At 31.3% G+C, this 13,560-nt stretch overlaps 1 protein-coding gene across 1 annotated transcript in view; it reads left to right on the top strand.

The window, feature by feature from the left end:
* LOC143047487 (epithelial cell-transforming sequence 2 oncogene-like) overlaps nucleotides 1-13,560 on the top strand; it is a 79,957-nt gene that overhangs the window by 48,341 nt on the left and 18,056 nt on the right. Inside the window, exon 24 of the mRNA XM_076220544.1 lies at nucleotides 12,175-12,347. Within this exon, the coding sequence (XP_076076659.1) occupies nucleotides 12,175-12,347 (173 nt within the window). The remainder of the gene's footprint in view (nucleotides 1-12,174; nucleotides 12,348-13,560) is intronic.

The raw sequence follows: 13,560 nt of genomic DNA, 5'->3' as shown, positions 1-13,560 counted from the left end.
TAAGATAAATCTTAGTCGTACATTTTTTTTTGTGGTGAAATTGACTCCTGCATGGGCTTTGAATGGGCAAAATTGAAAATTATTATAAATTTATTACCCCTATACCACTTATATTGTAAAATGAGATTACACTGCAATATTAAAGTCAATTTGTTGAAATAAAATTAATTCTTACTGATAGCTCTGCACATAACTAAAGGTGCTTGGTTATAGAGAAAGATGTATATAACAATAGCTAAGAAAGAAAAAAATGTCTCTAAGCTTATTACTGTTTAAATGATCCAACTTTTACGACATAGGACTTATCTTTTGTTTGGTACATACAGACTTGAAAATTTGTATGAACTTTTTAATTTAAAAAGAAAAGTATATAGTCTGATATAAACATGATAAATTGTCAATTCATTTAACTTTTTGAAAGATGCTGACTAAGATTATTTCGCTTGAGACAGACAATCTTATTGAAATTGTAACCATTTATATGTTATTTTACCTACACAGTCATGTATAGCTGTCATTTTTCATCTTGACACTCACAGTGTGTTGTTTGGGTTAACCATAACATTTAATCTGTTTAACCAGAGAAGGAGAAAAACTTAGTTTTTTTTTCATTTGTAAATTGACAATATCTCATCTTCTGTACATTTTACGTGACTTTTATGAGATGAGTATTGAAATTTATAGATATAATTTGAAAGCGAAATAACAAAACTCATGTTAAGTACTTTTTTTCTTTTTTAAGATGAACTTTTTTAAAAACATTATGTGAAGGACAGGCCTCAAATTCATTTAAAAATACAAATATTTGCTGTTCAGTTAACATTTGACAGATTAAAGGTGATTGTTTACCTGCAGGGCGTCATAATTTATTGAACTTAGAAATTGATTTCAATATTTTTCTCTCTGAAAACCAATTACCTCCACTGAACCATATGAAAGATACCCCTATCAAAGATAGAGGTTAGATAATAAATCTGTTATCTTTGTATGTATATATCTAATGAAGGAAACCCAGAGGTATATCAAAAAATCATTTTCTTATGAATAAGATTTTTATGTCCCCCCTTGGGTTGTATACTTTGCAAAGATCAATTGACCTTGAATATCTTCAATTGATCTTTGATCATCTTTTAAGTCCAGAATCTGTTAATCAGCTGTAAAGGTTAGAGACCATTAGGTGTTGTGAAGGTTGTAAACGGATCCCTGCAGGGAACCAGAGCAAACACATTCATAAGGAGAGTTATGTAACTTTAATTAAGAATCCTGTTATTTCTACCAGAGGGTGTGATTGACACTTTAGTAATATGATATTAGATATGTAATCACATTTCTTTAATGGTTTAGAACTAATGTGTTATTAGCCAGTCTTTCTGCAAGGCCATACAATAAGGCGTCAAAAGTTATGTAAATTTTCTTTTCAAGCATAATGATGATGCTTTTTTAATATTGTAAGATTGTTGTGTGAATTGTATGTGGTCAGAAAATTGTCTCAAATTTTCAGGTTCATGTTATTCACGTCCAGTTTTTAATTTTGACAATTCTAATTTCCTTTAAACATGTAACGTGACGGTACCCAAATTGCACCTATTTTGACAGTTTTTTCAACTACGTTTTTTTATGATTAAGACAAAAGTTTCAATTTTGTGTTTATTTTGTAGCCGTATCCTTCTTTACTATATAGGTACATCAATTTGATTTTCAATTTATATGGAATCATAGAAAAATTGGTCTGAACTAACCTCCAAACCATCAATGATTCTGTAATGAGGAGTACCCAAATTGCATCCATGCTTAAATTCGCATCGTCAAAAGTCGAATAACAGAGCTTTTGTTTATTTTTTTCAAATATTTTGAACAATTGGATATTTGTCCATGCTTACTGTTCTTTTTTAATGAAATGAATACTTGAAACATATTGTATTTTCTAATTTTAAAAAGATGACGTTTTGATGACGTGGTATGGCGACGTTTCAGTACATTTTGCTTTTTCAGTAAACACTTCATCTGTTGATAAAAACTGTGAACCTTTTGTGTATATCTAAATATATTTACCTATTTTGAAAGACATGTATAGTATCATAACATAAAAATGCAAATTGTTTAGTCTCTAGGAGATGTTGTAAGATTTCCGCTGCTATTTTTGCTAAATAGGTGCAATTTGGGTACCGTTACGTTACAGTTTTAATTTGGATGAGTTTTGAAGTTTTAAATCATCTATTATACAACATAAATATTAATGTTCAAGCCATGTGAACATAAAAGTAAATGAAAATTAAGATATCTTTAATTAATGATAAAAGGTGGTGGTGTACAATTGTTTAGGTTGCTTTCTTTCATATTTTGTTTTGTCATAAAACGGGAAGCAGGTTTTGATGTTATAATTTATTCGCTTTTTGGCATTGGGAGGTCTTTCATAGGTTGTAGATTTTTTTGTCAGATTTAGGAATCCTCTGGTTTTATCCATTTGAATGCCTTGAAAAAATTTGCCCGGTGACCCCCATTTTTCTTTTTGTAAATCTTTTACATGTATAGTGAAAAGCCATCTGTAAAAGTCTTATAACATTTTAATTACTTTTTAACAGTTTTTGATTACTTAAACTTGTCAATGATAAAGCTATGAAAAGTCAAGAGAGAATATTTTCCCGCCAAAATTTCAATGGCTATTATCTCGAAAACAAGCACGGTGACCTATATATTTTTTTTGCTCTTTGGATTCCTTTATTATTCCCCTATCTATACAAACTAGTATTTTGAAAAGTTAATTACTTTGAAACTCGGAGAAGCGAACTCCCTTAAAAAAAAAAGTTGAATGAAATCAGTGTAAAGTGCCCTTGACCTTTATAGTTGAGATATGCTCAATCATTGATAATGTACAAATCATTTTGATTTCACTCTACAGATAGGGCACAACTGGACATTCCATTAATGTCCATTTTATCTTTCTCTTATATAACAGGAAATTCCAGAAATTTAGGTCAGACTTTTATTGGCCATCTCATTAAGGAGAAATGGGACCCTGTTATTTAAAGACACTTTGATACATGACAATTGAAAAGTCCTAACTTTAAACTAATTCAAATTAAATTATAATGAATGTGTGATGTAAGAAAAGTTATTATGGTCAAATATAATAAGTAGGTGTCATCTTTTTGAAGCATAAAGGTTTTTACGCCTTTAAGTTATCTAAAACTGGGACACTTTTATTTTGCCAAAATAGGTGTTTAGGAATACAATTTTGTTATTTAATGATGATTGCAAAATAATTATACAAATTTGAAATTTACTAGGGATGTTTGTAACCCATTTGGTCTTTTTCCTTGAAAATAAATAGAAATATTAGTAAACTGTCAAGCTACCTTTTTTATAACTCAACATTTTTTTGAAAGATATTTATCTTGAAGAAACCTTTCAGACATATTTCCTTGAAGTTCTTCGTATTATTTCCTCAGATTTAAAACAGTGTATCACTGTCTTTAATGATATACTTAGGAATCTACAGGCATGAAGCTGATTTTTACAAAAAAAAAAGATTAGTTATATTCTATTGGCCTGAAGAGAAGATTTTTACAAGCCTGAACTAATGGGCCTGTGGCCGAGTCAAAGATTGGTGGTTTAGCATCTAGTAAAAATCCTAGTTATTTGAAACATTTTTCACTGCTCTATGATTATTCAACATTTTTCTGTTTGGAATGATGTAAAATCAAAATTATGCCTCATTGTACCATGATATTATCCTATATCCTTCCTTATAATTTAGATTATCAATTTTGAGGCTAAATACTTGCATTGAAATTTTAAATTTCAAAGTCCTCATTGAAGTGCTTTGATCTAATTTAAATTCTGATGAGTCGGCAAATTTTGGGACTGGATCAAAAGTTTGAAGTTTTATATTATATGATCAATTTACAGTCCACACAATAAATGTGGAATTTAATGGCCTTTTGACAGGACGTTGGACATTTAAATCTTTTAAATTAAACTTGTTTAAAAAGTTACTATTACATGACCGGTTGTTAAACTTAAATCTATAAATTTCGTGACATTGATAAATTGATATACTTAGCTAAAGGCTGGTTTTACCTTGAAACCTGACTAAAAGTACACTAAAGGATAATTGTTGCAACCATTTTTCCAGATTTTTAAAAAGGAAAATTCAAACTGTCAGTATAAAAAAGAAGATGTGGTATGATTGCCAATGAGACAACTACAGTCCACAAGAGACCAAAATGACACAGAAATTAACAACTATAGGTCACCGTACGGCTCACAACAATGAGCAAAGCCTATACATAGACTTGACCTTACCGTAGTCATTTTCACAAAAAAATTTGTTAGATGTTTCTCTATATAAGTTTATATTTGAGAGCTGAACATGACGTAAAACAGACTATTGAACTCCCAGTTTAGAGTTGCTGATGGCTATATGATTGTTTTTCCATTACTATCTATTGATATTCAACACAGATATTAATTCCATAAGATAACCATGTATGTTTTCTTTGAATTATTTTAAGAGGAATATTATTTCACATCATTGTCTATTTTGGGTTGTTGCACTTGCCTGAAAGGATGAGGATGAGGCAAACATGGTTAAGCACCTTAGTTGACCCAAAAAAATAACTACTACACAAAATATAATTGTCTATTTCAAATGGTTTTGAAGTACAAAATGTATATGCAATACACAGTGACCTTATTTCTATTTGCCCGCCATTACTAGACATCACAAAGGTTTCCTTAAAATTTTGACATCATAATTATAGATTATCGTTGATCATCTCAACGAGATTGATTTTCTCGCTTGAGCCGGGATGGCGAAAGCGAGAAAGGCAATCGAGTTGAGATGACCAATGATAATCTGTTTATCGCTATTTTACCTATGACGACGTTGTCAATTTCATGTCAATTTCGTTAGCAATGCCACGTGTCTGCTTAGTTTCTAGCGATAATTTTTCCATCTCAAGCAAGTAGCATGATATGAAAATTATCACAAAAAAAGATCAAACGAAAAATGCACAAAATAGCGATAATACAAATTATCTGATGCTGCAACAGAAAAATGATTGTTATATGACATCAACAGTTCAAGCAGAGCAGATTCTCAGGTCAACCCAGACAGATTTACAAATAGCAATAAGGTGTATATGTCTTTACTGAAGGGTTTTCGTATATTTTCATTGTTAACATTGTATGTCTTTTGTAATTGGGTTATTGTCTTATTAATCATATACATCTCTTCATCTCTTTATCCTTCAAGATTTAAAAGTTGAAAGATTGCATAAATTTACTTTATTGTTTTTCAAAATTGTCAAAATTGCTCAGTTTGGTAGATATTTGTAATGGATATGTATTGATGAAGAATCATATAATTTCTTTCAAAATAAGAAGATGTGGTATGATTGGCATCAGACAACTTTCCAAAAGAGACCATATACTAACTTTACCGAACAGCCCTAAATCCCATACTGTATAGAAAGATATAAAAAGCAGATTATGATGGTATGATACTAAACCCCTAACGGGAAGGATTGTGCCTGATGTTCATATGATGAAATCATAATCTTTCAGTCAGTTTAATTGAAGTCTGGAGCTGGCATGTCAGTTAACTGCTAGTAGTCTGTTGTTATTTATGTATTATTGTCATTTTGTTTATTTTCTTTGGTTACATCTTCTGACATCAGACTTGGACTTCTCTTGAACTGAATTTTAATGTGCGTATTGTTATGCGTTTACTTTTCTACATTGGTTAGAGGTATAGGGGGAGAGTTGAGATCTCACAAACATGTTTAACCCCGCCGCATTTTTGCGCCTGTCCCAAGTCAGGAGCCTCTGGCCTTTGTTAGTCTTGTATTATTTTTATTTTAGTTTCTTGTGTACAATTTGGAAATTAGTATGGCGTTCATTATCACTGGACTAGTATATATTTGTTTAGGGGCCAGCTGAAGGACACATCCGGGTGCGGGAATTTCTCACTACATTGAAGACCTGTTGGTGACCCTCTGCTGTTGTTTTTTATTTGGTCGGGTTGTTGTCTCTTTGACACATTCCCCATTTCCATTCTCAATTTTATTCTTTTATGTACAAAACAAAAAAGCTTAAAACATGTATGGTATACAGCAACAATTTTACAACAACCACTCAATGACAGGCTCCTGAATTGGGATTAAGGCACATTACAGAATGTAGCAAGATTAATTATATAAGCATGTTTGTGGACACACACCCAATTCCCTTCCCTAACTTTGAACAGTGGTTTAACCGCACAATATTAGAACAAACTATAAAATTCAGTTGAGAAATGCTTCAAGGTTAAGGAATGATAAATTTTAAATACATATTGGTGATAGGTAACTTAAAGTGATCAATGACCTACCATTTGTTAAGAGTAATAATAAGCTATCAAACGTTTTTGCTGATGGCTAAAGTTTTACATTGTATCACGAACTCTGTCATTTTTGTGAACTATAATTATTGAGAGTGTTTTCTTTAAATTAGTAGGTAGTATTGTAACCTTTGGTGCTTTGTTTAAAAGGTTGTTGTACTGTCTGTCCCTGAAATAAATGATGCTGAATCATGAACTTTACTTTAAATACCTACATGTAAGGTTACTGCCTTATCTAGTTGTGCCTTTCTTTTATCAGAACATGTGTGTCTGTCTTCAGATTTTTTTGGACATTGATTAAAATTTGGCTCGAGTTACTTGTACCACATTGATAGAGAATGAATAACTGGATGCCTTTCAAATACATTTGATCATTATTCTAGGAGACGTTGTTCAGAGAAGATGAACCCCTCTACAAAAAGAAGAAAAAAGCAATTATTAGAATTATAATTACTGACAATTTTTTCCGATTTTCTCTATAAGTTTGCACATGGAGACCTATTTCATTAAGGTAGCACTTTTAGTCTTGTAATGATTTTTTAGTAATAAAAAACATTATTTAAGGTTATTGTATTCATCTGAACTTATTATTTGTACAGCAGTATATAAAATCATGTAACTCCCAAATCAAACTTGGTCTCATTCTCAAAATTTGACAAATTTAAGGGATGAGTGTTTTAAACATTTGAAAACATTAAAACATTAAAACAGACTTCACAATAAGAACACTGTATGAAAGATAAGTATTTCATTGCCAAGTGAAAATATGAAATGGCAAAGTGATCACACCTGAACTACTCAAGGGCATTCAGTGTCAAGGCTAGAAGTTTATAATAGCCTAAAGTTACAGAATATATACTTTTAAACTTCTATCAAATGAAATTTGATGATGTGTGCCCCATTAATGACCAAGATACATGACTTGGTTTACTTTGGTCCAGGAGGTTATAGCTAATTAATTTTCAAGAGGGGTTCAATTTGACAAGGAAAGTTATGTATCTTTCTTTGTATCAATTTAAGCAATTGTTTGAGGCATAATTTTTCAAAACTGTTTACAGATTTGAATAAAAATTAAAAATGATGAATATTTTCTCATTACAAACGTCATACCTTAATGAATAATGTATAGAAAAAATAAAATGTTATTACTTTGAAGTACTGAAGGTCATTTAAATGATTACTAAAAAGTCAAACATCTTGACAATATCTTTGTTCTTTAATAAGTGTTGCTTTTACACATCATATAGAAAAAGGTTAGAAATGCTTTATTGGTCTATTGTTTTTCTGCTTATCCAATTAGAATCAGATCTTTCAATTATTTTTGATGGTGCGTAAATCTTTTTCTTTGATTGCATGTAATGCAATTTTCTAAGAATTTGCACAATTTAATGGCTGTCAGATTTATTACTCTGAAGGGTATTGACTTAGGCAAAATGATCTGTATAAGATATCAGTAGAAGTACAAATGCATCTTGACATTGTTTCGTTCCAGCTCGCTGAAATAATTGCCTTTAAGCTACACTGGTAAATGGCCATGCACACAATTATTTTGTCCACATGGCACACTAGCTTAAAGCTTTTGTATTCTTTCAGAAAAAGTAAATTAACAAAAATACTGAACTGAACGGAAAGTCCCTAATCAAATGGCAAAATCAAATGAAAAAACACATCAAACGAATGGACAACAACTTTCATATTCCTGACTTGGTACAGGCAATTTCAATTGTAGAAAATGGTGGATTGAACCTGGTTTTATAGCACTAAACCTTTCCTTGTATGACAGTTGCATCAAATGCAGAACCACAGATACAAAAAAATCTTTTAACATGGTACACATTGTACAGTTGTGGACGCAGGACCAAGAAACAAAAGACTGCTTGCCATTTGTTATAAAGCATGGGGACATGCAATAGTAATACCCACCTGATTGTTATTTTTATTTAAACTGCATCTACTGTAAATACTTGTACAGGTGGCACACTTTTTCTTAGCAGATTACAAACCCTGCTGGTACCATCTTAAAATCTCATCAAAATTGAAAAACAAAAAAAGACATTCCTCTTCAGTTTTACTGTAGACAGTTATCAGTTATGATTAATTTGATATCAATTTAAGTAGAAGTTTATTATTTTTCCAATACTTTTTATCATCAAAATGTAAGATAAGATCTAGAGAAATGGGATGATGGCATTCTATAGTCATCACTTTCTGAAATTGTAATGAAAAGTATTGATAATATATCAGTTGGTTATCATTCTAATGTTTTTAAAAAGAAGGAAAATTGAGTTTATCAAAGGTTACAGCTGATCTCTTATTCTTTGTAATTTGCCAGCATTGAAAATGGGGATATATAATTATAAGGTTGCAACTTTAAATTTAGAAATTTACACAATTTGATTTAAAAACATTTTTTAGGTTAACTATTCTGTTGCAAAATCACACTTTGTTTTGAAAATAGAATTTCAAAGATAAAATCACAACTGAGCAAATGTTTAAAATGAAAATTCTGTTAAGGTGTTTTACTCCAAGCAGGCTCTTGTTTTCAATGAGTATAAAAATGCTGCTGTACAATTGAACAGAAAAGTAATATTTAACTTCCCAAATAAATAAACTTAAAAGATCAGTCCTGAAGGACCTGCAACGCAGTCTTCATGATTAACCACCAGTATTAAATTATGTAATTTTCAGGCCTGCATGAGCAACATTTTGGCTTTAAAGTTGGAATGTGCAAAACTAAATTTAAAACCAGTTTAATTACTGTGGAACTAGTGAGTGCTTTTCTAAACGCACTTATTACCGATTTTACAAACAGTTAGCAATGTATGAGGTGTTAAGTTGACTAGTACTTTACAGAATGTATAAATATAAGTTTATAGTGAGTTTGACAGACAAATGGTTATTGCTTTTAAAAATCATCCTGCAGTGTACCTGTAGTGTTTGACAGACAAATAATACAGCTTTAAGTCATCATCCCCTTACAGTACCAAGAGCATCTTTGCATTAACTCAAATTAACCAGAAGAACAACTTAATTCACTCAAGAAGGCAAATCTTGGGAAGCAATTATAAACAATTTGATATGTTGTCTGTTATAAGGAGATATATTATATAATCTGTAGGCTAATACTAAAACTCTGAACAGAAATTGGAATGGATAGCACATCAATCACAGGTGGATCCAGGGGGGGGGGGGGCCCTTTCGTGGAAAAAAATTTGTTGATTATATAGGGAATCACTGAAGCATGACTGGAGTGGGCCCCCCATTATGAAAAGTTCTGGATCCACCAGATGATAAGAATGATAAGAAAATGGAATGGAATTCACCTAAAATTGTGCATGAAGAAACAAATTATTAATTTCACAGCATAATTTTTATGGATGCTTTCTATGAAATTATTGATATTGGGTATTATTGATATCAATTATAAAATATTGAGATGTTGTTTTATTGCCAATGAAACAGTTATCCATCAAAGACCAAAAGATGAGGATGTGAACAACTATAGGTCTGCTACTACTCCTATTGTTTACTAAGCTTTAAAAGGCTAAGATGATTAAATGGGAAACAATTAAATACCAGTAATGTAAACAATAGACTGGATTTATTTTGAAACAATCATGGCAGACAGCAATCATCAACTAAATTTCAGGCTTTGGCACAATGAAAATATGGCCGTAATGCTGTTCTAGAGTCATATTCCCTTACTCCATTCCATTTTTTAGTAGCGACCATGAAATAGAAATTTTACAAAATTTTCCCATCATTGTAATGATGTGCTCTCATAGAGATGGCTGAGCTCCAAGCTATGCGAAATATTGTTTTTAAAGATCTATTTGAATGATAGAAACATGTGTAAGTAGGTATTTTATTGCTTTGATGCCTCTAAAAAGCTGACTATGATTTATCTTGATCAATTTTTTTGAATTTGAACAGATGTAAATTATTTTTGCAGACTTACTTTCTATATAACATTTGGCTTCAGTGTGTTATTAGAAATGTAATAAAATGTTTAGCCTAACTTTAATGTAGGAAGTACATATTAGTTTAACCTAATGTGTAGAATTTACATAAACTAACAGCAAACCGGCAGATGCAGTTGAAATAGTTGAGGGGGAAAAAGGTTGATTTGGTCTGACCAAAAAAATAAATAAAACTAAAATCAAAAAAGAATTTTGAATTGAATAACCCTAAGTTATATCCATATGAAGTCAAGATTAAAGATTACAAGATTCTTTATTTCTTAAACACCATAGAAGTCAGATTTCAGTTTTCATATTTACAGGTAAATCAAGTTTTTTCCCAACATTTTCCTCTATAGACCTTCAAACTTCTTACATGTAACGAGAACTACAAAATTTAGCTTGTTTTTTGTTATGCATATATTGATATCAATATTTAGATATATAGCAACAGCCAGTATCCAAAAAGATGTTTGCTTGGAGATTTAAGTATAGTGCTGTGAATTTAAAAACTTTTTTATTTCAAGTTTGTGTTGTATTTCGCCAGAATCTATTTCTGAAAGGACAGTTTTAACAGTATTGTCAGTCTTTTTTAGATTTGTATCATCAGAGGCTAGATAATTGCCCTGGTCAAACAATCTTTTCTTGTTAATTAAATCACATCTGGTCAACCAATCCCTTTGATACTGAATGTTATTGTCTAGCTTTCCAAATCAAAGTGGTATTTGTTGTCTAGTCCATAATTTACTGAAAAGATAATCTGTCCTATAATTAGAATGAAGAAGAGATTGATCATGAATTTTCAATTAAAGAAGTACACACAGGTTGGCCATACTTGAACAAGGAGGTTATATTACTAATTATTACAGTTATATTCCCTCCTTGCTTAGAGGTGCACACAGGTTAGCCATACTTTAAAACAATGAGGTTATATTACCAATTATCACAGTAATATTGGCTCCTAATGCTTTAGAACCAGTATAAGATTTTAAAGTACAATTAGCCACAGTTGATCATAAATCTTGAGAGATGATTATATATATAGATGAATTGATGTACTGATATGAAGGGGGGAATTGATCTGCTTAGTAAATTAGAAATAAGTGGAATAGATGGAGGAATGATGTATGCTTGGCTTATCTGTAGAAAATTGTCATTATTGACATTAGTCAATTTGGGTTAAAGTGTTTACTGACTGAAACAGTTGTTCCTTTATAAATAACAACAAATTATATATAGAGTCTGCATGTTCTACCACTGCACCAAGTATGATACACTATTCCTCATATCAGATAGTTTAATTTTCAAATTTAAAACCAAGGCCCAAATATGATGTTAACTTAGAAAAAAACTGTTTTAATTGTAAATTTTTCTTCAATGTAAAATTAACTGAAAAAGAGTGTTTATGCTTTGTCAAATTTCATTGAGAATTCATTTTTTATCACAGACAGTATTAAATAAATGTCAGAAAATGTATGCAATTTGTACCATCACCTGTGATCTATAAATATACCCAAACTCATACAGATTTGGCACCAATGGTCATAACACCCCAAATCATGGATGGCAACTAGTTTTTTCTTGCAGCTATTCGGTTTTACTTGAATTGTTCAGAGCATATTTTTTTTTTATTTCAAACACTAAATATGTTAATTTTTATGTTTACATAGTTAAAAAAAAACTTTTAAGACCAGTAATGCAAATAAATATAGAAAATGCCTCTAACTGTATGTGTGTGTAATCCAAACATTTTTTATTTTCATTGAAGTATTTTCAGAGCCCAATTAAGTTTTAGTTAATTGTTTACTATATTTTTTGTTCTTTTGTTTTCAGAGCCTTCCAACACCAAGAGATGCTGGGTCTGTTCCTGTTCAATGATGCTTTGGTCATCACAAGAAGAACTGATCGCCATTACCCATTCAGCCGTGCCATTGAACATACATATAGATTTGAAGTCAGTCTGTCTCTCAATAGGATAAAGATATCTGAGATTCCGGATAGTAAATGTAAGTGCTTTAAAAAGTAAAATCATTAAAATACTACACTCCGATGAGAATTCAAAACAAAAAGTCCCTAATCAAATGGCAAAATCAAAAGGTCAAACACCAAACAAATGGATAACAACTGTCATATTCCTGACTTGGTACAGACATTTTCTTATGTAGAAAATGGAGGCTAAAACCTGATTATTTTTATTTCTGTTATATACTGTGGATTTTTATATTATTTGTGGGATACTGTGGATTATTTTTGGTGGGTGCTATTATTTTCGAAAATAGTAAAAAAATTGTGTTTTCATGGATATTTGGTTTTTCCAATGTCTGCAGTCTTATAAAAATTTCCTTCTTCATTGAGTATTAAAATTTGTGGTTCACCTAAACCCACAAAATCATCAAAAATTAGTATCCCATGAATATTAATGAATTCATAGTACCAATTTTCATGGGTTTGTGGTAAACCACAAATTTAAATGTTAACCAAGTACTTAAATTTCCTTTATGATTGCATGTCTGGATAATCCGTGAAATCAAATATCAAGGAAATTTTAAAATATCGTCAATCCATGAAAATTTATATCTATGAAAAAACGGTTAGACACTATTTTTGTCATATGACAACTGGATAAGAAAGGAGGGGGATTGTGGTGTACTAAAAGAGGGATGAAAGATACCAGAGGGACAGTCAAACTCATAAATCGAAAGTAAACTGACAATGCCATGGCTAAAAATGAAAAAGACAAACAGACAAACAATAGTACACATGACACAACATAGAAAACTAAAGAATAAGCAACACGAACCCCACCAAAAACTAGGGGTGATCTCAGGTGCTCCGGAAGGGTAAGCAGATCCTGCTCCACATGTGGCACCCGTCGTGTTGCTCATGTTATAACAAAAATTGTCCTGATTGCAAATCTGTATTACATATTGTCATGCAACAGTGGCGGATCCAGAACTTTCCCTAAGGGGGGGCCCGCTCCAGTCATGCTTCAGTGATTACCTATATAATCAACCAAATTTTTCCCACGAAAGGGGGGGCCCAGGTCCCCCAGGGCCCCCCCTGGATCCGCCTATGTGCAACCTTGAATCTGATAAATAAAATTTGATGACTTCATTCATATACTCAGGTGATTTTTTTAACTTGACAAAAATATTGTATAGAAAGTTTTCCATTGTTGAAGACTATATATATTGACCTGTAAATTTCTGTGTAGATAGG

Source organism: Mytilus galloprovincialis, chromosome 10 (assembly GCF_965363235.1).
Source record: "Mytilus galloprovincialis chromosome 10, xbMytGall1.hap1.1, whole genome shotgun sequence".
NCBI classification, from domain to species: domain Eukaryota; kingdom Metazoa; phylum Mollusca; class Bivalvia; order Mytilida; family Mytilidae; genus Mytilus; species Mytilus galloprovincialis.
The sequence above is the reverse complement of the archived record's forward strand: the minus strand, read 5'-3'. Positions and strand labels throughout refer to the sequence as shown.